Source organism: Rhea pennata, chromosome 17 (genome assembly GCF_028389875.1).
Source record: "Rhea pennata isolate bPtePen1 chromosome 17, bPtePen1.pri, whole genome shotgun sequence".
Lineage (NCBI taxonomy): Eukaryota > Metazoa > Chordata > Aves > Rheiformes > Rheidae > Rhea > Rhea pennata.
In genome coordinates this window covers 15,047,270-15,066,310 of record NC_084679.1, presented here as the reverse complement: position 1 = coordinate 15,066,310, position 19,041 = coordinate 15,047,270, and the positions used below count along the sequence as shown (strand labels likewise).

The following is a 19,041-nucleotide window of genomic DNA, read 5'->3' as shown; positions in this document are numbered from 1 at the left end:
TAAGCGGTAGGTGCACCCCAGCCTGTGTCAATACTGTACAACCCTTGTTATTGGGCAAAACGAATCTCCCGGGAACAGATTTCCTGAAAGGACAGCCTTGGATAGAGAGCTGGGGGAAATGGGAAACTGGGAGTCCTCCAGTTACAGGGGGAAAAAATCACCTCTGCACGATTAAGCCTGTGAAGCTCCTACAAATAGCCCCACTCCTGCCTAACAGCAAAGCAAAGTTAACGTTCCTCGGTGTAAACTCCCTGCTCCTGCCACAAAACCGGTGGCAGAATTAGTCAAACAATTAGAGCCATGGGGTATTACAGAGAAAACATTCACCACGCAACAGCGTACGTGACCTGTTGGAAAATGTTTATATAGTTTTTCATGGGGCAGTGGGAAGACAGGAGGGACTCCTGAATGGCCAACTCCACAAGAGTGGCTCTAGGAATAGCCCTCAGTGGGCATCTTGTTCGTGGGAGGCTGCGAGTCCAAGGGACAAACCGCCCCGGGCAGCCCCGTAGGCAAGGGGCTCACGTCGTGAGCGGCACCAACTCCCGTTGAGAGAGAAGTCAAAGCCTACGGCAGTCCCAGGGATGAGGCGCCGGTGGAGCCAGTCTCTACGGGCTCGGAAGTGCTCATGCCAGGCTCTGTGGCCTCGGACGGGCCAGTGCCAGGCTCTGGGCTCACACGAGTCACTGCCAGGCTTTACGGGCTTGCACGGGCCCGTCTCGGGCTCTGGGGTTTCGTACGGGCCCGAGCCGGGCTCGTGTCCAGCTCTGCGGGCTTGTGTGGGCTCAGGCCGGGCCCTACGGGCGCGCGCGAGCCTGCGCTTGCCCAGCTTGGGGCCGGGCTCGCAGTGCCGTACGTGGACGTACGGGCCCGCGGAGCCTGGCACGGGCCACACGGGCCCGACGAGCCCGGCCAGGGCCCGCAGAGCCCCGGGGGCCCGCAGGGGCCCGCGCCCGGGATGGCAGGCGCCACGCCCCGGCTGGGGCCCCGCCCCGTCGCCTTGCCCCATGGGTGTGGCCTGTGCGAGCTCCGCCCCCCCCGGGGCAGCGACCAATCAGCAGCACCGCCCCCTGCGGGGTGGGGGGGGGTGCAGGTGTAATCACGCTGCCGCAGAGCCATCGCGGCCATTGAGGCTCCGCCTCCTCCGCCTGGCTCCGCTGATTGGCTGTTGCCATGTGACCGAGGTGAACGGCCGCTGACCTGCTCGAGCCCCGCGGCCGCGGCCTTGGCCGCTCCCCGCAGGCAGCCAATGGGGCCGCCCCCTCTCCCTCCCCCCCCCCCCCGCCCCGCGGCGGAGCCCCGCTTCGGGGTCGCCCGGCTGGCGCGAGCGGGCGTGGCCAAGCCCTGCCCAGCGCGGCGGCCAACCAGAATCCGCGCTGCGAGGCATGAATGGGGAGGGGGTGTGGCCAGCGCGGAGCCCGTGCGCGTGGCCCCGCCCCTGGCCGCGGCGGCGGCGGCGGCGGCGGCGCGGGGCGATGGCGGCGGCGGCGGCGGCGGCGGCGCGGGCGGCCGGGAGCGCGGTGCGGCGGCTGCGGGCGGGCGGCGCGGCGCGGTGAGCGGCGGCCCCGCCCCGGCCCCTCGGCAACGGCCTCTGTCCCCCCCCGGCGCTGGTCCCCCATCCTCTGTCTCCTTTCCCCCATCCCCGTGTCCCCCATCCCCGTCTCCGTGTCCCTCATCCCCGTGTCCCCCATCTCCCATCCCCGTGTCCCCGTGTCCCCCATCCCCGTGTCCCCCATCCCCTGCCCCCTTGTTCCCCCATCTCCTGCCCCCATGCCGCTGTCTCCTTGTCCCCATGTCACCTCATACTCTTGTCCCCCAGTTCCCCCCTCCCATATCCCCTCATCCTCTTGTCTCTCTTGCCCCCTCGTCCCCCTGTCCCTGTCTCCTTGTCCCCCATCCTCTTTTCCTCCCATCTCACTGTGCCCCTATCTCCTTGTCCCCCCATCGCTCCCCCCCCGGGCCCCGTGTGCCTCCCCCCTCCCCGGGCCCCCCGAGCCCTCCCCAGGCAGGGCAGCCCCGGCCGGGCCTGGCAGCCCCCCGCACCGCCGATGGGCGGTTGTTTACGCCGGCGGCGCAGTTAATGCGTGACCAGGCGGGCCAAGGTCCAGGCGCCCGCGGCCGGCGCCCGACCCAAAAGCGGGGCGAAGCGGGCGCCGGGCGAGCCGCCGCCTGCCCGGGGCCTGCCGTAACCGTGACCGCCGCGTTCGTGTCCCCACCGCTTCCCCGGGGGGGGTCTCGCAGGGGCTACGCGGGGACGGCCGAGGGCAGCTGGCTGCGCTCGCTCTTCGTGCACAAGGTGGATCCGCGCAAGGACGCTCACTCCAACCTCCTGGCCAAGAAGGAGACGAGCAACCTCTACAAGATCCAGTGTGAGCGGCGCCGGCGGGCGCGCCCCGCCGCGGGCGGCCCCCCGCTCCCGCTCTCACCCCTCTCCCGCCTGCCCTCTCGCCCGCAGTTCACAACGTGAAGCCCGAGTGCCTGGAGACCTACAACAGCCTGACGTGAGCCTCGCCCCCGGGGGGGCCGCGGCCCCCCTGCCCGCCGCCGCCGCGGCCCGCCGCCCTTCCTGCGGGGAGGAGGCCGGGTGGCGCGGGGCGCCCCGCGAGCCCCCGTGCGCCGTCGCCCCCGCAGGGAGGAGGCGCTGCCCAAGCTGCACGCGGACGCCGACTACCCCTGCGCGCTGGTGGGCAGCTGGAACACGTGGTACGGCGAGCAGGACCAGGCAGGTGGGCGCCCCCGGTTCCCCCCCACCCGCCCAGCGCCAGCCGGCGGGTGCCGCCGCCAGCCCCGGGGCTCGGTGGCACCCCGCGGGCGCCCTGTCCTTGCAGTGCACCTCTGGCGCTTCTCCGGCGGCTACCCGGCCCTCAACGAGTGCATGAACAAGCTGAAGGAGAACCAGGTAGCGCCGGAGGCGGCGGGGGGGCTGCACCGCACCACGCGCCGGGGTTGCGTCCCCACGGCCACCCAGGTTCCCCCCGCTCCCCGCCGCAGGAATACGCCGCTTTCCGGCGCGAGCGCAGCCGCCTGCTGCTGGCCCGCCGCAACCAGCTGCTGCTCGAGTTCAGCTTCTGGAACGAGCCGCTGCCGCGGCGCGGGCCTCACGTCTATGAGCTGAGGACCTACAAACTCAAGGCGAGTGTGGCCCCGCGTGGCACCAGGGGCGGGAGGCCGGCGGGGGGCACCCGCCCTCTCAGGTATTGCCGGTTTGCTCCTCCCTTTCCAGCCGGGGACCATGATCGAGTGGGGCAATAACTGGTAAGGAGCCCCCCCCCCCATCCTGGACCCTGCCTGTTTCCCCCTGTCCGGGTCCCTTCCTCAGCTTCCCTCTGGGTCCCTGCCCCAGTTTCCCCTCTATCCTGGTCCCTGCCTCAGTTTCCCCCTGTCCTGGTCCCTTCCTCAGCTTCCCTCTGGGTCCCTGCCTCAGCTTCCCTCTATCCTGGTCCCTGCCTCAGTTTCCCTCTGGGTCCCTGCCCCAGGTTTCCCCCTACTCCGGTTGCTGCTTCAGTTCCCCCCTGGCTCCCTGCATTGGTTTCCCTCTGTCCCAGCTCCCTGCCTCAGTTTCCCCTCCCAGTCCTGGCCTCAATTTCCCCCTGCCTCTGGTCCCGGCCTCCGTTTCCCACCCCCAATCCCTGCAGGCTCCCGTCTGCTCCTCGGTTCCCCCATGCAATCCCCGGGGCCGCGGACAGAGGAGGAGGAGGAGGAGGAGGAGGAGGAGGAGGGGGAGGAAGGCCCCCGCCCCCAGCAGCTCTCCCCCCCCCGCTCCATAACCCCTGCCAGGGCTCGGGCCATCAAGTACCGCCAGGAGAACCAGGAGGCCGTGGGTGGCTTTTTCTCCCAGATCGGCGAGCTCTACGTGGTGCATCACCTGTGGGGTGAGTAGGGGTGCCGGGGCCACCCCGGGGTGCCGGTGCCTCCACGCTGCTGTGTGACCCCCCCACACCCCCCCCATCCCCGCAGCCTACCGGGACCTGCAGTCGCGCGAGGAGACGAGGAACGCGGCGTGGCGCAAGAGCGGCTGGGACGAGAACGTCTACTACACGGGTGAGCGGGGCAGCGCGCGGGGGGCACCCCCGGGTGCTGGGCCGGGGGGCGCCCGCGGCGGCGTCCCCCCCGCCAACCCCCCCCCTCACCCGCCGCCACCGCCGGCTTTGCAGTGCCGCTGATCCGCAGCATGGAGTCGCGCATCATGATCCCCCTGAGCATCTCGCCCCTGCAGTGAGCCGGTGCCTGGGCACCCCGTCGCCCCCCGTCCCGCCGGGTCCCCCCTCCCCAGCCTGGGGCACCCGCTCCGGACAGCCCCCCCTCCACCCCGGGCTGGGAGCACCCGGCCCCGTGGCGGGAGGTGGCAGCGGTGGCCGTCGTCTGGAGCCCCAAGTTCATTGGAGGACGGTGTTAACGAGCGCTAATGAGCCCCCGGGCCTGGCCTGCACCCATTAAATGTTCGATGCACCCATGGGTGGCCCTGTCTGTGAGCGGGGTGCTGGAGCGTGTCCTGGGGGTGTGGGGGGCAGCGGTGACGGGTCCCCCATGCCTATGGGCACGCCTACCCCAAGGAGCCCACCTCCATGCCCATGGGTGCCCCCCAAAGCCAGTGGGTGCCCCCCAGTGCCAATGGAGCCCCCACGCACACTCCCAGAACCCCCTCTCTCACCAAGGGGTCCCCATACACTAAGGGGTGCCCCCCAATGCCAAAGGGACCCCCCACCCCAAGGAGCCCCTCCCAGTGCCCATGGGCGCCCCCCAGGGCCTATGGAGACCCCCACCCTAGGGACAGCCATGCCCAAGGGTGCCCTCCCCCACTAGGGGCTCCCCATACACCAAGGGTGGCCCCCAATGCCAAGGGAGGCCCCCACCACAAGGAAGCTCCCATGCTTGAGGATGGCCCCATTCACCTGCCCCCCCCCAAGCCCATGGGTGCCCCCCATGCACTATAGCCCCCCCCAACATCCCTGGGTGCCCTGCATACACCACCTCCCCTTCCATGCCAGTGGCTGACCCCCAATGCCAATAGAGGCCCCCATGCCCAAGGGTGCCCCCAATACACTGTGCCCCCCCCAAGCCTGTAAGTGCCCCCCCACACACACCAAGGTTCCCCCCATGCCCACGGGTGTCCCCCTCCCATGCCCATGGGTGCCCCCCTCACACCAAGAGCACCCTCGTGTCTCAGGGGCTCCCCTTGCACCAGTGCCTTCGGGTGGCCCCAAGAGGTCCGGACCCCCGAGGGCCGCCACCCCGCGGGGGGAGGGGGCGGGGAGAGAGAGGGGGGCGCAGGCCCCGCCCCCCGCGCAGGCCCCGCCCCCCCGCGCAGGCCCCGCCCCCGCGCGCTCCTCCCGCCGGGCGGCGCCCGCTAGAAGGCGCCTTTGGCGGGTGTCGCTCTGCGCCGCGCTCGCCTGCTCCGTGACGTCACATCCGGGCGGCGCTGAGGCGGGCTGCGCGGTGAGCGGGGCCTGCGCGCGGTGTGGAGGGGGAGAGCCGGGACGGGGGGGGCCCAGGGTGCTGGGGACAGAGGGCCTGGTGGGTGGGGGGCCGAGGGGGACCCGGGGCTCGGCAGCTCGGGGCCTGGGAAGGGCGAGGAGAGCGGGTTGGGGGCTCTGGGGGAGCTGGGGCGGGGGCTGTCCCTGGTGCGTGGTGGGTTGAGGGGAGGCCGGGGGCGAGGAGAGCTGGGGCAGGGGCTGTCCCTGGTGCGTGGTGGGTTGAGGGGAGGCCGGGGTCCGGGAGAGCTGGGGCGGGGGCTGTCCCTGGTGCGTGGTGGGTTGGGGGGAGGCCGGGGTCTGGGAGAGCTGGGGCAGGGGCTGTCCCTGGTGCGTGGTGGGTTGGGGGGAGGCCGGGGGCGAGGAGGGCTGGGGCAGGGGCTGTCCCTGGTGCGTGGTGGGTTGGGGGGAGGCCGGGGTCCGGGAGAGCTGGGGCGGGGGCTGTCCCTGGTGCGTGGTGGGTTGGGGGGAGGCCGGGGTCCGGGAGAGCTGGGGCGGGGGCTGTCCCTGGTGCGTGGTGGGTTGGGGGGAGGCCGGGGGCGAGGAGAGCTGGGGCGGGGGCTGTCCCTGGTGCGTGGTGGGTTGGGGGGAGGCCGGGGTCCGGGAGAGCTGGGGCAGGGGCTGTCCCTGGTGCGCGGTGGGTTGGGGGGAGGCCGGGGTCCGGGAGAGCTGGGGCGGGGGCTGTCCCTGGTGCGTGGTGGGTTGGGGGGAGGCCGGGGGTGAGGAGAGCTGGGGCGGGGGCTGTCCCTGGTGCGTGGTGGGTTGGGGGGAGGCTGGGGGTGAGGAGAGCTGGGGCGGGGGCTGTCCCTGGTGCGCGGTGGGTTAGGGGGAGGCCGGGGTCCGGGGTCCGGGAGAGCTGGGGCGGGGGCTGTCCCTGGTGCGTGGTGGGCTGGGGGGAGGCCGGGGTCTGGGAGAGCTGGGGCGGGGGCTGTCGCTGTCCCTGGTGCGTGGTGGGTTAGGGGGAGGCTGGGGGCGAGGGGGCTGGCGTGGGGTGGGGGTAGGGGACACTGGCCATGGTGTCTTGGGAGTCGTTGGAGGCCTGGCAGAAGGGAGCCCTGGGCGCCTCTGCCCTCATGCGGGTGCTCACCTGGCGCTCTGTCCCCTGCCCCCGGGCAGCAGGGCAGCTCCCGGCAGTGCCATGTCGTCGGACTCCAGCAAGAAGAGGAAGCCCAAAGTGATCCGCACCGACGGGGGCCCGCAGGAGGGCAAGCGGGGCAAGGCTGACACCGACCAGGTGGGGCACGCCGCGGCCTCTCCTGGCCCCCAGTGCGTGGGGGGAGCCGCCTGAGGTCACAGGGCGCTCCTCTCCACGTTAGGAGGACCTGCTGTCAAAACTTCCCATTTTTGGCCTCGTTCTACCACTCAGGCAGCTTGAATGGGGTCAGAACAAGCCTAGTCTGAACACCTCTAAAACTCCCACTCTCGATTTCTGAGCTGGTTTCCCCCTCCTTGAGGAAACCCAATGCCTGGGAGTCAAACATTGCCTTTTGGGACATAACAGAGGCAAGTCTGAAGCTGTCGGGTCCCTCAAGGATTTGCAGGTTGCCTCGAAACATTCCCGCAAAGATCAGAATAACCTAGTTTCAGTCAAAGTGGGATTTAAAAATGAAGAAGCAGGTGTGCAGCTTCAGTAGCAACATAGATGTGCTGGCACTGGACACATACTGGTTCTAATTTACGGTGACTATATAGGAGGCCTGAACTTTGCAGGTGTTTGTGCCCTGGGTTGTTAAATGAGTTGCTCTCCCGTGCACAAACCTCCTCAAGCGTGGGGTGACTGGGCTGAGGCAGCGCTTGGGACCTGGCGATTTGCCTCCTGGGGCACTTCAGGTGGTGTTTTTGCCCCTTGCAGGATGCTCGGTACTACAGCGAGGAGGGTGAGGTGGATCTGCGTGACCCCATCAAAGATTATGAGCTCTACAAAGAGACCTGCCAGGAGCTGCAGAGACTTATGGCAGAAATCCAGGAGCTGAAGAGCAGAGGTGTCAAGGACAATGTAAGGAGAAGCTGTGGCGCCTTGTTTTCTGCATGTGCTTTTCTGTGATGTTTTTCCTTGACCTGAGAGGAGTGGGAGCAGAAGCCGTTCTAAGGAAAATTAGGAAAACAGGACAGTCTCCTGTTAAATGAAAAACAATAAACTGTAGCTGAAGCGCTTGATATTTGACCAAAAGGCCGTTGCCCAGGCCAAGGTTCTCCTCTTCGAGTCGTGTCAGAGCCCTGCTGCGAGGGGTGTCAAGACGTGTGAGGCGAAGCGACTGCGTGCGCCTCTCGTCTTCCACCTCCAACTCCCCTCTCCCTGCCGTTCAGGCTTCAGAGATAGACGAGCGGCGCATTCAGAGCTGCGTCCACTTCATGACCCTCAAGAAACTCAACCGCTTGGCTCACATTCGGCTGAAGAAAGGAAGAGATCAAACCCATGAGGTAAGGAGCAGGCTGGAATGATTGTAATAGAACTCCCTCCCTGGCTTGCCTCAGGGCCACTTCCCAGTGCTGTGGGCCAAGGAGAAGAGCGTCGTGGTCCTGTATTGCCGCTTGCACACACAGCTCTGCCTTGTGCTGTGAGGGTCACTGGCTGTGTTTTTCTTTCAGGCGAAGCAGAAGGTGGACGCGTATCACCTGCAGCTCCAGAACCTGCTCTACGAGGTGATGCATTTGCAGAAGGAGATCACCAAATGCCTGGAGTTTAAGTGAGTCCAGCCAGGGTGGAGTAACCAGGTCCAAAATGGGAGGGAGGCTTCAAGGGGTCAGGATCTCTTGTCACGTTGCCTCAGCCTGTTGCTGGAGGAGTGTGGGGAAGGCACATCCATGACCCTGCTCAGATCCGTTTCCCTCCTCTGTTGCGACACGTGGTTTTACCTGCGGTGGTTGTGGTGATTTGCGTGGCAGCATAAAGCCAGGGCCTGGGGCATTGCCGCTGAGCACTCTGCTGCGAGTTCAGCCCTGCGTGGGCATTCGCCCCTCTTCCCTGACCATATCTTTCTGTCCTCGCAGGTCGAAACACGAGGAGATTGAGCTGGTGAGCCTGGAGGAGTTCTACAGGGAAGCCCCACCAGAAATCAGCAGGCCAGCGATCACCCTGGCTGAGCCCCACCAGCAGACCCTCGCCCGCCTTGACTGGGAGCTGGAGCAGCGCAAGCGGTAGGTGGGCGCTGCGCCGCACTGGCTTCGGGACAGCCTGGCTCACCTCTGCCATGCCATAGGGCAGCGCTCCATGCCAGCACCCTCGGAGTGAGCTCCACAGCCCCTAGGGGAGCAAACGCCAGCATAAATGCGTTAACACCCACTTGAAACAGTTAGGATAGAGCAAGTGAGAGATTTATCGTATAACTGAGCGTTTATCATAGAGATTTACTCGCTGTGGAGAGCTGGGCCTGGTGGGATTCTCCATCTTGCTTCATAGATGGTGAATTTTCCTTTGTGTGATTTTGGAGGCTGCCAGGCAATCCGTGAGGAGCAGAAAAGCTCCAGACCCAAGCGAGACACCCTGAGCCAGTGATGGTGCGGGAGGGGAGTGTGAAGGGCTGCAGCTGGCCTGTGAAAACGGCTGTTCTGCCGAATGCTGGAGTGTGAGGGCTTTGGGTAGCAAAGGTGTTTTGGCTGCTTGGGTCCGTCCGTGCACGGATGCTCACTGAGTCAGTGAACATCAGAGGAACAAAATGGACATCACTGCTTGGTGTTTCCAGCATGCTCCAAGCTTGGAGGCTCTGGCGGCGGGGAATGGGCTGCTGCCCTCTGGAGTTGTGCTATTTTAGGACAGGGAGTCGCATGCCTTGATCCAGCAGCTGCTTCAGCAAGACACAACTTGTGGGGCAGAGCAATCCCCACGTGGGCAGCACTGCCGCAGCGTGGGGGTCAAAGCTGGCGAGTCTTGGAGGCCTGGGGGGTCGACTCAGCGGCCTGGCCTTGCGCTGTGGCTGCTCTGCGCTCCTGCTCCTGACCCTCACCACAGCTGGGCGCTGCCCACGCAGGAGAACCCGGGTGGCTCAGCTGCTCCAGCAGCTCTTGCCTTATGTGAGCAGCGAACATGACACAATTTTTCTGATCTTCGCAGCAGCTAGCAGCTTTTTCTAGCCAGCTAGGGCCAACCTTCTGGAAAGAGCAACCTAAGCCTGCGAGCAGTCACTGTGTGAGCAGTGCAATTAAACACAGCAGACCGTTGAGAGGCTGCTGAGAGGTGCTGCAGCAGGCATTGCGTGGCTCCCTTCAACTTATAGTTTGTCTGTCCAAGCCTGTTCCAGGCTCCTTTGTACTGAACCTGGTTCATTTTGTCTGGTGAGAGCCAGACAGAGCCATTTGTGCTGCATATTTTTAGGGTTGTCTTAAATGATTGTTCCTTGCAAACTCTGAAAAGGGCAAAGCAGAACTGGGTGGAGCTTGTCCCACGGCTGTGTTGAGTTACTGAGAGGTTTCAGCATTCCCGGTTCTCATCCTACTGTGTTTGAGGACACCACCTTGCATTTGGCACTTCTGTCATGGCAGGGGAGAAATGGCTTCTCGAATCCCTGTGACAGTAGATGGGGGGTGACGTTTTGGGCACTTTCTGATGGTTTGAGAGTTGTTGGTGGTTCACTTGGAACATGAGTTGGTGGTTGAAGGTTGGAGTTCAACACCACTTTCTGTAGGAGGCTGCAGGGGAGGAGTGCTATCCCAATGCTGGATCTTATTGACTCTGAAACCAGTGACAAGAGACTCATGTAGTGCCTTAAACCTTTCTTCTCGCAAGGCTGACTTGCAGAAGCTGTTGCTATGACATGAAGGAAGTGAACGTGATGGTGATAAAAGGTGGAAAAGGCTCTTGGGGTCAGCAGGAGTCCATGGGGTTCTTGCTGGCAGCAGAGGCCGGTGCAGGAGCAGGTCTGCTGAGGAAACGCCTGGCTGCTCTCCCTTCTCAGGGCACAACACTAGCTGAGCTTTGAGTTGTTCTTCTCATTTATTTTCCTGTTCTAACAAGTTCTGCTCTGTCTCTATTTGCCTTTGGTATTGGGAGAGCTCCCTGTCTGTCATTGAGCTCTCCTGGTTCCTGCAGCGACGTTTCGGGTCAGGAGAGCTGGGGCTGAGGAAGGCCCCGGCTGGCAGCAGAGCTTGCTCTGTGACCACAATGTGCAGTGGTAACTAATCTCCCATCCCCAGATTGGCAGAGAAATACAAGGAATGTCTGGCCAACAAGGAGAAGATCCTGAAGGAAATTGAGGTGAAGAAGGAATATCTGAGCAGCCTCCAGCCCCGGCTCAACAGCATTATGCAGGTAGCGGCCCAGTCCTGCAGGATGGGGAGCCAGCCGGTGGGTGCCAACCAGAGTCGCCCTGGAATCACCATGAGGTGCTCTGCCCATGTGCCTGCCCATCTTGTGGCTCTCAGGGCAGCTGCCCAGGCTGGAGATGTCAAAACCCAGCTGAGTGTGTAGGCTGTGGCTCCTTCAGGGGTGTCTGAGCTGTTTCCTTGTGCTCTGCCTTTCCGTCCCAGTCTCCTTGTCTGTGCAGCTGTTCCTGCAAAGCTGCAGCTCCAGAGCTGGTTAAACGGGCCTTTCCTCAGAGGCCGATACGCAGCTCCAGCCCCTTGTGTCTGCTGTGGAGGGGCAGATCAGGAGAAAGAACTGGGTTAGACTTGGATGCAGACATTTTCCAGCAGAAGAAAGCAGCAAGTCCTCCCCTGGGGGACTTACCATAGTTGTGGCCTGTGTTAAAACATCTGCAGCTGCTTGTGTGCTGGTTTCCAACCTCCCACGTACTACCTTGGCGTACCTGAACGAGAGTGTGAGGAGGACAACCCTGATCCCAGTCACGCACGTCATGCCTGTTCCCTCTCCAGGCGTCCCTGCCTGTCCAGGAGTATCTCTTCATGCCTTTCGACCAGGCGCACAAGCAGTACGAGATAGCCCGGCACCTACCGCCGCCACTCTACGTCCTCTTCGTGCAAGCCAGCGCCTACGGGCAGGCCTGTGGTGAGCACTGCGGGGGCCAAGGCGGGTGCGGGGCTCTCTGCAGCGCTGCAGGAGGCTGTGGCGAGGTGGAGTGGGCACACGAGGAGGGGATCTTGCTGCTGTGTGTCAAAACGCTGCTTTTGGGAGGCTCGCGGAGGTCCGTTTTGTCCTGTCTGCCCTACTGCCAGGCAGCAAACTGCATGGAAAACTCACTGCATGCTTCTCCCTTGGGTCATGACAGTCCTCGGGGCCTTCAGGGACATCTCTTTGGTGACACTGGTGGGCTGGCACCCCACGGAGTGGGTGCTGTGTAGCACTCTCCTCTGATGGCAGCGAGTCCAGAGACAGTACAGCGGGTGTTTGTGCCCAGTGTCATGGAGGTGCTCGGCTTCTCCACCCTCCCTGCAGCAGAGCAAAGCCTGGAGCCACACCTCAGGAGATGTGGCCTGGCTGTGGTGGGTGTTTTGTGTTCCTCTGGCTCATGAACCTTCCTTTCCCTGTGGGTTGGCCGCTCTCAGCAGAGTGGGGCTAATACCTCCTGGAGTGGGTGAAATTAGAGCCAGGGAACAGCAGGCACTTTCTGGTGGCTCTCGGCTTTTCAGCGTGGCAGCATGATGGCTCTCTCCCTCTTTGCGCCCCTCTCCCAGCCCTTCCCCGCAACTCACCTGAAAGCCTCCATCCCCTGGGATGATTTTGCAGGCCTGAAGCCTGAGGGAAGCACTTTCTGGAGGGATTTCGTGGCAGGGCTCCCTGCTGCCCCACGAGCTTAGGATCCCCAAACTGCTTTCGGTTTGCAGGCTTGTCGAAAACAGCAAGGGAAGGTATATTTGGGGGTTGTACTTGAGGCTAATAGCGTGAAAGAGCAGGAGACATGTTCCCTTGACCCCAGGTCCAGGGCAGGGTTGTATCACACAAGGGTTTGTTCCCTGCCCGTTACAGGGAGCCACCTAGCTTCTACCACTGACACGGACTCTCCTGTGGTGGCAGTGCATCTGCTTGGGCAGCGGGAGGGTTAAATTTCAGTGCTCAGCAGTTAGCCAGCGAGCTGCTGCGGTCTGGCCTCCAGCCTTGCGCCTCTCATAGCGGCAGACAGCGCTCCCCGTACCTTCTGTTCCTGCCTTTCTCATGCAGAAGTATGGCTCACAATTTTGTTTTCATTTCTCTCACAGATAAGAAGCTTGTTGTGGCTATCGAAGGGAGCGTTGAAGAAGCCAAAGCCTTGTACAAGCCACCTGAGGACTCACAGGGTGAGTTAGGTGCTGTAGTGGGGGGATGTCCCCAGGCATTGGGTCGCATCCCTGTTTGTCTGCGTCCCACTAGGGCCTTGCTTTGGAGGGGATGCTGCCTCCCAGGGGTGGGCAGCTGCGGTCCTGGATGGATTGAAGCTTGGTGGCCCTGCTGCGGGTGGGAGAGCTGCCTCTCTGTGGTGCTGAGCCGGGCTGTGGGGCTCCTGCGCAGGATGCTCACTTACAGCCCTCTCTTTGTGCAGATGACGAGAGCGATTCGGATGCAGAGGAGGAGCAGACCACGGTAAGGGGCAGCATTGGGTCCTCTCTGAGCACCATGTGGGCAGGCAAAATCTGTGCCCACTAGTGGTGAGGTGCTGAGGGAGATGGGCCCAAGTGGCTCTGGGAACTGCTCTTCCCTCGCTGCCACCAAGGCTTCTTCTCCCTCCTGGTCTGAGCATCGAGGCAGCAAACCAAAGCCCCCCAAAAAATGAAATTTAAGCTGTCTGACAGGTCGCTTCCAAAAGTGGTGGGTCCAGGAACTGTCTCACCTTTGCACTGGGTCTTGCATCCCAGGGTGTCGCCAGGGCTGGCGGGACACCAGCGTCCCTGCCCTGAGCAGCGCCTGTGGGAGCTGAAGGCTCTGCTTGGCTCTCCCTAGAAGCGACGCAGGCCCACGCTGGGTGTGCAGCTGGACGATAAGCGCAAGGAGATGCTCAAGCGCCACCCGCTCTCCGTCACCGTCGACCTGAAATGCAAAGGTGAGCAAGCGCGAGTGGCCCCTGGCAGAGAGCACCCAAAGGTGTGGGGCTGGCCGGTGGGTCGAGGAGCAACCTGGGGGCAGCTTGGCCCTCAGCAAGAGCAGCGGTTGCAGGCAGGCCACATTGGTGCCTGATAGCTGCCAACGAGGCAGCATCAGAGACATTTGCCTCTCAGCCCTGTTTACTGTAAGGGCAGCAGAAGAGCACAGGTATCCCCCTCCCCAGGGAGCACTGAACCCCAGGTGCTCAGAGCTGCGGAGAAAAGCCCTGTTGCCTCCTTCTCTTGGCACAGATGAGAACGTGCTTCACCTGACGTTCTACTACCTGATGAACCTCAATGTCATGACAGTGAAAACCAAGGTGACCACTGCTGTTGAGCTGACGACCCCCATCAGTGCTGGGTGAGGAAAGCCCCTTGGGCACAGAGGCTATGCTCGGTTGTGGTGCGTTCGCTGAGCGCGGAGCCCGTTGCAAAAGCCCTGATGTCCTGCTGGGCCCCATGGGTCCTGCTGGACTCTGAAGTGACCCAGTGGCAGAGTGATGTGGCACCAAGGGGCAGCCATGTGCCCTGTGGTCTCTGGCACAGGATTCGGAGGGCATCGAGCTCAGCTGGGGGCTGAGCAGGGAGAAGCGCAGTCAGGCCCTGCGACTGCTCTGCACCCAGCAAAGCCTCTTGCAGGAACCTGCTCGCAGCAGATGCTGCTTTAACATCCTGGGGCACCTTTGAGGCCATTGTGCAGAGCAGCATTTTCCACGCGTTGTTCTGGCCTGTCCTTAAGCAGGCAGGGGAAGCAAGGAAGAGGCTGAGAGCCTCCTCGGAGGGTGGTGCTGGACTGAGGCTTACACCCCAGTCAGGAGCTGGGAGCAACCTCTCCTGCTTGACACATTAATCTACATCTAACAGTCAAAATGCCCCTCTCCCTCACACAGCTTTTGCTAGCTTCTTGGCAGCTAACCTTATTTTGGGGGTGGGGGGGGTGCTGCTTCCTACTCGCAGACTCCCTGCAAAGCTGCTTGGCTGTGATTTTTGTAAGGCCTGGCTGAAATGGCAGCTCCGGGGTCTGCTCGGGACGCTTGGATGAGCCGGGAGCTCGCCAGGGCTCTGCCCCAGGGCAGATGCCAGTGCCCGAGACGGGGAGGCAGGCAAGGCTGGCCTGGGGCACCCGCGAGCAAGCACCGCTGCCCCCAGCACAGCTATGTGAGGCCTTCCCTTCTCTTTGGGCTTCTCTTTGCTGTGGGCACCCAAAATCACTGGGCAGGCAAGTGTCTGTCTGCCCTGCTGGGGTGAATGCTGCACTGGAGGGGCAGCCTCAGGCCAGGGCGAGAGCCACCCCCCCCCCCCCCCGCTACAGCTTTAGCTGGTGGGATGGTGAACAGCAATCGGACCATGCCCTGGGTGTGCTGAATTTGTTTTCTGCATAGCTGACTGTCATCAATAAGTTTCAGAGTTAATGCACTGAACTTAATCACACTGAAGCCTGTGAGCAGCTCCCTGGGAGCGTGGTGCCTTGTGATTTCTAACTTCTTTACAGCCAGGAAGGAGACGAATCTCTTTCCGGCCTATTCGTGGAGCATAATCTGTTTTTCCAGGCTTGCGGCTTGTTTATGGTTGCTATAGAGACACAGAGACTAATGAATGATTAACCTTCTCCGTCACTCTCCTGCCAGAGATCTGCTGTCTCCAGATTCCCTCCTGAGCTGCCTGTACCCAGGAGACCATGGGAAGAAAACGCCGAACCCAGCCAACCAGTTCCAGTTTGATAAAGTGGGGTGCGTAGGCCTCAACTCTGCCTGCACGGCCTCGACTGGGCAGCTGGTGCGATTGCGCTGTGTGGGGGCCTGACCCCCCCCCCCCCCGCCATGGGGGTGACTCTGAGGGCTTGGAGCTGGCAGCACCCTGAGCCAGGCCCTCAGCTGCTCCTCTCTGGAACGGCAGGGCAAGTTGGGTAGCCGTTAGGTGGCCGTCGGGACTGCCGGGGCATCGGGTGGCCCTGGCATCGCCGAGGTCACGGCTCGGATAACCCTTTCTCTCTTCTCCCACAGCATCGTGACCTTGAGTGATTACGTGACGGAGCTGGGGCATCCCTACGTGTGGGTGCAGAAGCTGGGCGGCCTGCATTTCCCCAAGGACCAGCCTCAGGCATGTCACATGGCCTCCCCTCCTTCCTCCCCCCAACCCCAGGGGGCTGGCCTGGGTTTCTGGAGGCCTTGGGGACAGCTATGGCCTCCCCTCCTTCCTCCCCCCAACCCCAGGGGGCTGGCCTGGGTTTCTGGGGGCCTTGGGGACAGCTATGGCCCCCTCTGCTGCTCCCAAACCATCAGAGCCCAATGAGCACCCTCAGTCAGGTCAGACCAGCATGAGTTAATTGGGGTGAATCAGTACAACGGAGTCGTGCTACAGTATTTTACCTCCCAGGCATGATGGTCTGAGCTCTGTCAAGTTTACCGGCCCTAAGCAGCTCGTTAAGGGCAACGACACAAACGTGTGCCTGTCCCGCTGGGCACGAGGGAGGCCCCTGGTGCCACGCAGAGCCCCCAGTGAAGGGCCCGTTGGGTGACAGCCTCTCCTGCCCACAGCACACGGTCACCGCCGACAACTCGCTGAGCGCAAGTCACATGGAGATGACAGTGAAGCTGCTGCGGACGAGGCTGCAGTCGCGCCTGGCTCTCCACAAGCAGTTTGCATCACTGGGTGAGTGCTCAGCTCTGTGCCCCTGGCCCGGGGATGGGCTGGGCAGTAGCTGGTCACCCCAAGTCACCTCTTGCACCGAAGAGGTGACTGAGGTCTCCTCTGAGGGATGTCCCAGATCCCTCTGTGCCCTTCACTTCTCATGTGTAGGCACAGGGGCATTCCTGGTCCCTCCACTCCTCCCCCTGGGCCTGTGCTTCCAACCTGTGTCCAAACACCACCAAAGTGTCCCTGGACAGGCCAAAGTGAACGTCACTGCAGTGCCACGATCAGCAACCCGAGCTGTCCCCTCAGTACTGGCAGTGGGAGCAGGGCTTTGAGAGCAGCGCAGGGGGCAGGCTGCCTGCCCACTCGCTGCCCAGCAGCCCTTCTGGGCTGCCCTGGCTCAGCCCGTGAACTCGGTGCTGGGGATTGAGTCAGGCCTCGGGGCAGGTGAGTTGTCATGGGAAGTGTCGTGCGCCTGCCGACGGGCTGGGCACAGGCTGCTGAGGCCATGTGCTCTTGGGGACGACAGGCGCGGCTGGCTCTGCTGCCAGCTGGGCACCGAGTGACGATGTCGGAGGGACAGTGCTGTCCCCACGTCCTGGTTTTGCTGCCACTCGGAGCATGGCCGTGGACCATGTATAGTCACTGGCAGCAGGGCAGGAGCGTTCAGCTGCAGCCCGCGCCTGCTCAGGTGACCCCGTCCTCCGTTTCAGAGCATGGGGTCATACCAGTGTCCAGTGAGTGCCAGCACCTCTTCCCTTCCAAGATTGTCTCACGCCTGGTGAAGTGGGCTGCCATCCCCTACGAGGATTACGTGGTGGGTGCTGTGCCTGAGGCCCTTTCCCTCCTGCTCCACACTGGGGCTCAGTGCTGGTGGCCACTCACTCCTGCTGCTGCCACCCCTCACAGGAGCTGCCCTACACCAAGGACGTGCTGGAGGCCGGCCTGGCTGAGGACACTCACCTCTATTACATGGCGCTGATAGAAAGGGGAACAGGTAGGTACCTTTCCTTGCCCCAGCAGTTCCTAATTCCCAGCAGCTGCATATATTACCCCCCACCCAGGCAGCTTTTGCTGCTCTCAGCATGGGCCAGGCCTGCCCGGACCTCACAGAGGGGTTTGTGAGTGCCTGTGGCCATGCCCAAGAGATGCAGGACATGGCAGGGAACCAGCACCCGGCGAACTTTAGCTTCCCATTTGTGAGGATTACCTCCTACCCTTCGTGCCACCTTCCTGGCTAGTCCCTGCCTTGTTGGGTGTCTTAATGGGAGGCCCCCGAGGGCAGAGGTGCTGTGGGGCACATGTGATATTTCTGCTCTGCCCGGCTCAGCCAAGCTGCAGGCTGCCGTGGTGCTCAACCCTGGCTACTCCACCCTGCCACCCATCTTCAGCCTGTGCCTCAACTGGAAAGGGGAGCGGACCGGCAGCAACGACGACAACATTCGGGTGAGCCGTTGGGGTGGGAGAGGAGTCTGGAGAGCCACTGGTTTTATTTCTGGCGCTTTTGTGGCCACACTAAGGCAGCTACTGGGAGAGGTAGCAGTTGGGCAGCTTGTGTGAGTGGCTGCCCAGACCAGGTATCATGCTAGCTCTATGGGGTGGATTTGGCAGCGGATCTGGTCCTGGGAGGGAAGAGCAGAGCCAGGGCTGTGCCATGCTGATCCCTCTGTCTGTGCCAGGCCATGGAGAGTGAGGTCAACGTGAGCTACAAGGAACTGTGGGGGCCCAAACCTGGCTACCAGCTCCTCACCAACCAGCTTCAGCGCCTCTGCATGGTGCTCGACGTCTACCTAGAGACAGAGTCGCATGACACCAGCGTGGAGGGGCCCAAGGAGTTCCCCCAGGAGAAGATGTGTCTGCGCCTTGTCAGGTGAGAGCTGGTGCAGTGGGGGACACCAGGGTGCTGGCTCCCAGCTTGCAGGCAGCAGGGAGCTGGGTGGGGGCAAGGGTGCCAACAGGAGACCCTGGAGCTCAGCTCTGCCTGACCTGGTACTGCAGCTGCATCCTGCTGCCAAGCAAGTCTTGCTCAAAGCAGGAAAGGTGCTGGTGGGTGATCTGCTCCCTTCTGTCTCCTCTTCCAGAGGGCCCACCCGCATGAAGCCATTCAAGTTTAACTACCCACAGGGTTTCTTCAGTCATCGCTGATGTACCCACTGCTCCAGGTCTGGGCCTCACCCCAGCCAAGGGAGGAGGAGTGGCCCCAACCTGCTGTTTCAGATGCTTTCCCAAGGTTTGGTTTGGAGTTTTGTACCCAAAGGAATTAAATTCTGGACTGAAGGAAAAAAGCGCGTATGTGTCTTGTGCAGCTGCCTTGGACTGTGATTGGGGTACCCACGAGGGCTGGAGATGCCTGTCCCAAGGATGTGATGCGTTTTTCATTGCATCTGTGCCTGTCACTGGGGCACCATCACTGTTCCTGTCAAGGCTGCCCGGATCTTCTCATCCTCAGGCTAGAAACCGCTATGCGGCCAGAGAGGATCCCTGCACTGATGTGCTTGGGCTAGATGATGCTGGCTCTGCTGCCCTCCAGCACCAAGGGGAGGATGCGCGTGAGGCTGCAGCGCCCTGTCCCCTGTGGCTCTTGGCTCACGCAGGTTTGCTGTGTCCCTTGAGCCCTGCCAGCTCTGTGTGCCTCCCTCGCCACCACAGCTCCTCCGTAATGCTGAGCCAAGAGGCTAAAAATAGCCCCAAGCCTGCACTGCAGCCAGTGCCTGTTCTCATCCCAGCTGGTTGCCTGCCTTTGGCAAAAAGAGCCAAAACCAGCCCAAAGTGGCAAGGGAGGGCCTTGGTTCCCAGAGCACTGTCTTGGCTCTACTCAGGACTCAAGGGTTTCTCTGCTGCACCGACGAGTCGCTCCAGCCTCTAGCAGGAGCTTAGCCCTCCTCCTGCTGGCACAGGGGGCCAAGCACCTCCCTGCCAGGGCAAAGGTGAGTCCCAGCTTGCTGCACCAGGAGCTCACGGGCCGCTAGCTGCAGTTCCAGAGCCTCCT

General features: G+C 62.8%; 2 protein-coding genes across 3 annotated transcripts; both read left to right on the top strand.

Annotated features, from left to right (window-relative positions):
* Positions 1-1,517: 1,517 nt before the first annotated feature.
* On the top strand, positions 1,518-4,453 carry NIPSNAP1 (nipsnap homolog 1; the record flags this gene model as incomplete). The annotated part of the gene is made up of 10 exons (XM_062590095.1): positions 1,518-1,552; positions 2,242-2,369; positions 2,456-2,501; positions 2,632-2,726; positions 2,829-2,899; positions 2,992-3,132; positions 3,224-3,255; positions 3,778-3,872; positions 3,958-4,041; positions 4,155-4,453. Coding segments are annotated over 10 exons (792 nt in total), but the record flags the coding sequence as incomplete, so codon positions are not given.
* Positions 4,454-5,407: 954 nt separating this feature from the next.
* On the top strand, positions 5,408-18,337 carry THOC5 (THO complex subunit 5). Of its 2 annotated transcripts, none has more exons than XM_062589892.1 (20): positions 5,408-5,436; positions 6,591-6,705; positions 7,324-7,467; positions 7,779-7,892; positions 8,061-8,158; positions 8,463-8,609; positions 10,602-10,716; positions 11,280-11,412; positions 12,561-12,638; positions 12,881-12,921; positions 13,279-13,378; positions 13,671-13,779; positions 15,047-15,148; positions 15,422-15,518; positions 15,956-16,070; positions 16,766-16,869; positions 16,962-17,049; positions 17,383-17,498; positions 17,732-17,922; positions 18,134-18,337. In XM_062589892.1, exons 2-20 carry the CDS (start codon positions 6,610-6,612, stop codon positions 18,195-18,197), a joined length of 2,052 nt encoding a protein of 683 aa, XP_062445876.1. In that variant the 5' UTR covers positions 5,408-5,436; positions 6,591-6,609; the 3' UTR covers positions 18,198-18,337. The 2 variants fall into 2 exon arrangements, with proteins under 2 accessions (XP_062445876.1, XP_062445877.1); XM_062589893.1 differs by having other exon boundaries at positions 5,417-5,436; positions 6,588-6,705.
* The last annotated feature ends 704 nt before the right edge of the window (positions 18,338-19,041 follow it).

Excerpts from the sequence above, each read along its gene's own strand:
- THOC5 (XM_062589892.1), top strand. The coding sequence starts at position 6,610 with ATGTCGTCGGACTCCAGCAAGAAGAGGAAGCCCAAAGTGATCCGCACC. Across the intron at positions 7,893-8,060 it reads GAAGAGATCAAACCCATGAG|GCGAAGCAGAAGGTGGACGC; the intron begins GTAAGGAGCAGG and ends TTTTTCTTTCAG. Across the intron at positions 12,922-13,278 it reads CAGAGGAGGAGCAGACCACG|AAGCGACGCAGGCCCACGCT; the intron begins GTAAGGGGCAGC and ends GGCTCTCCCTAG.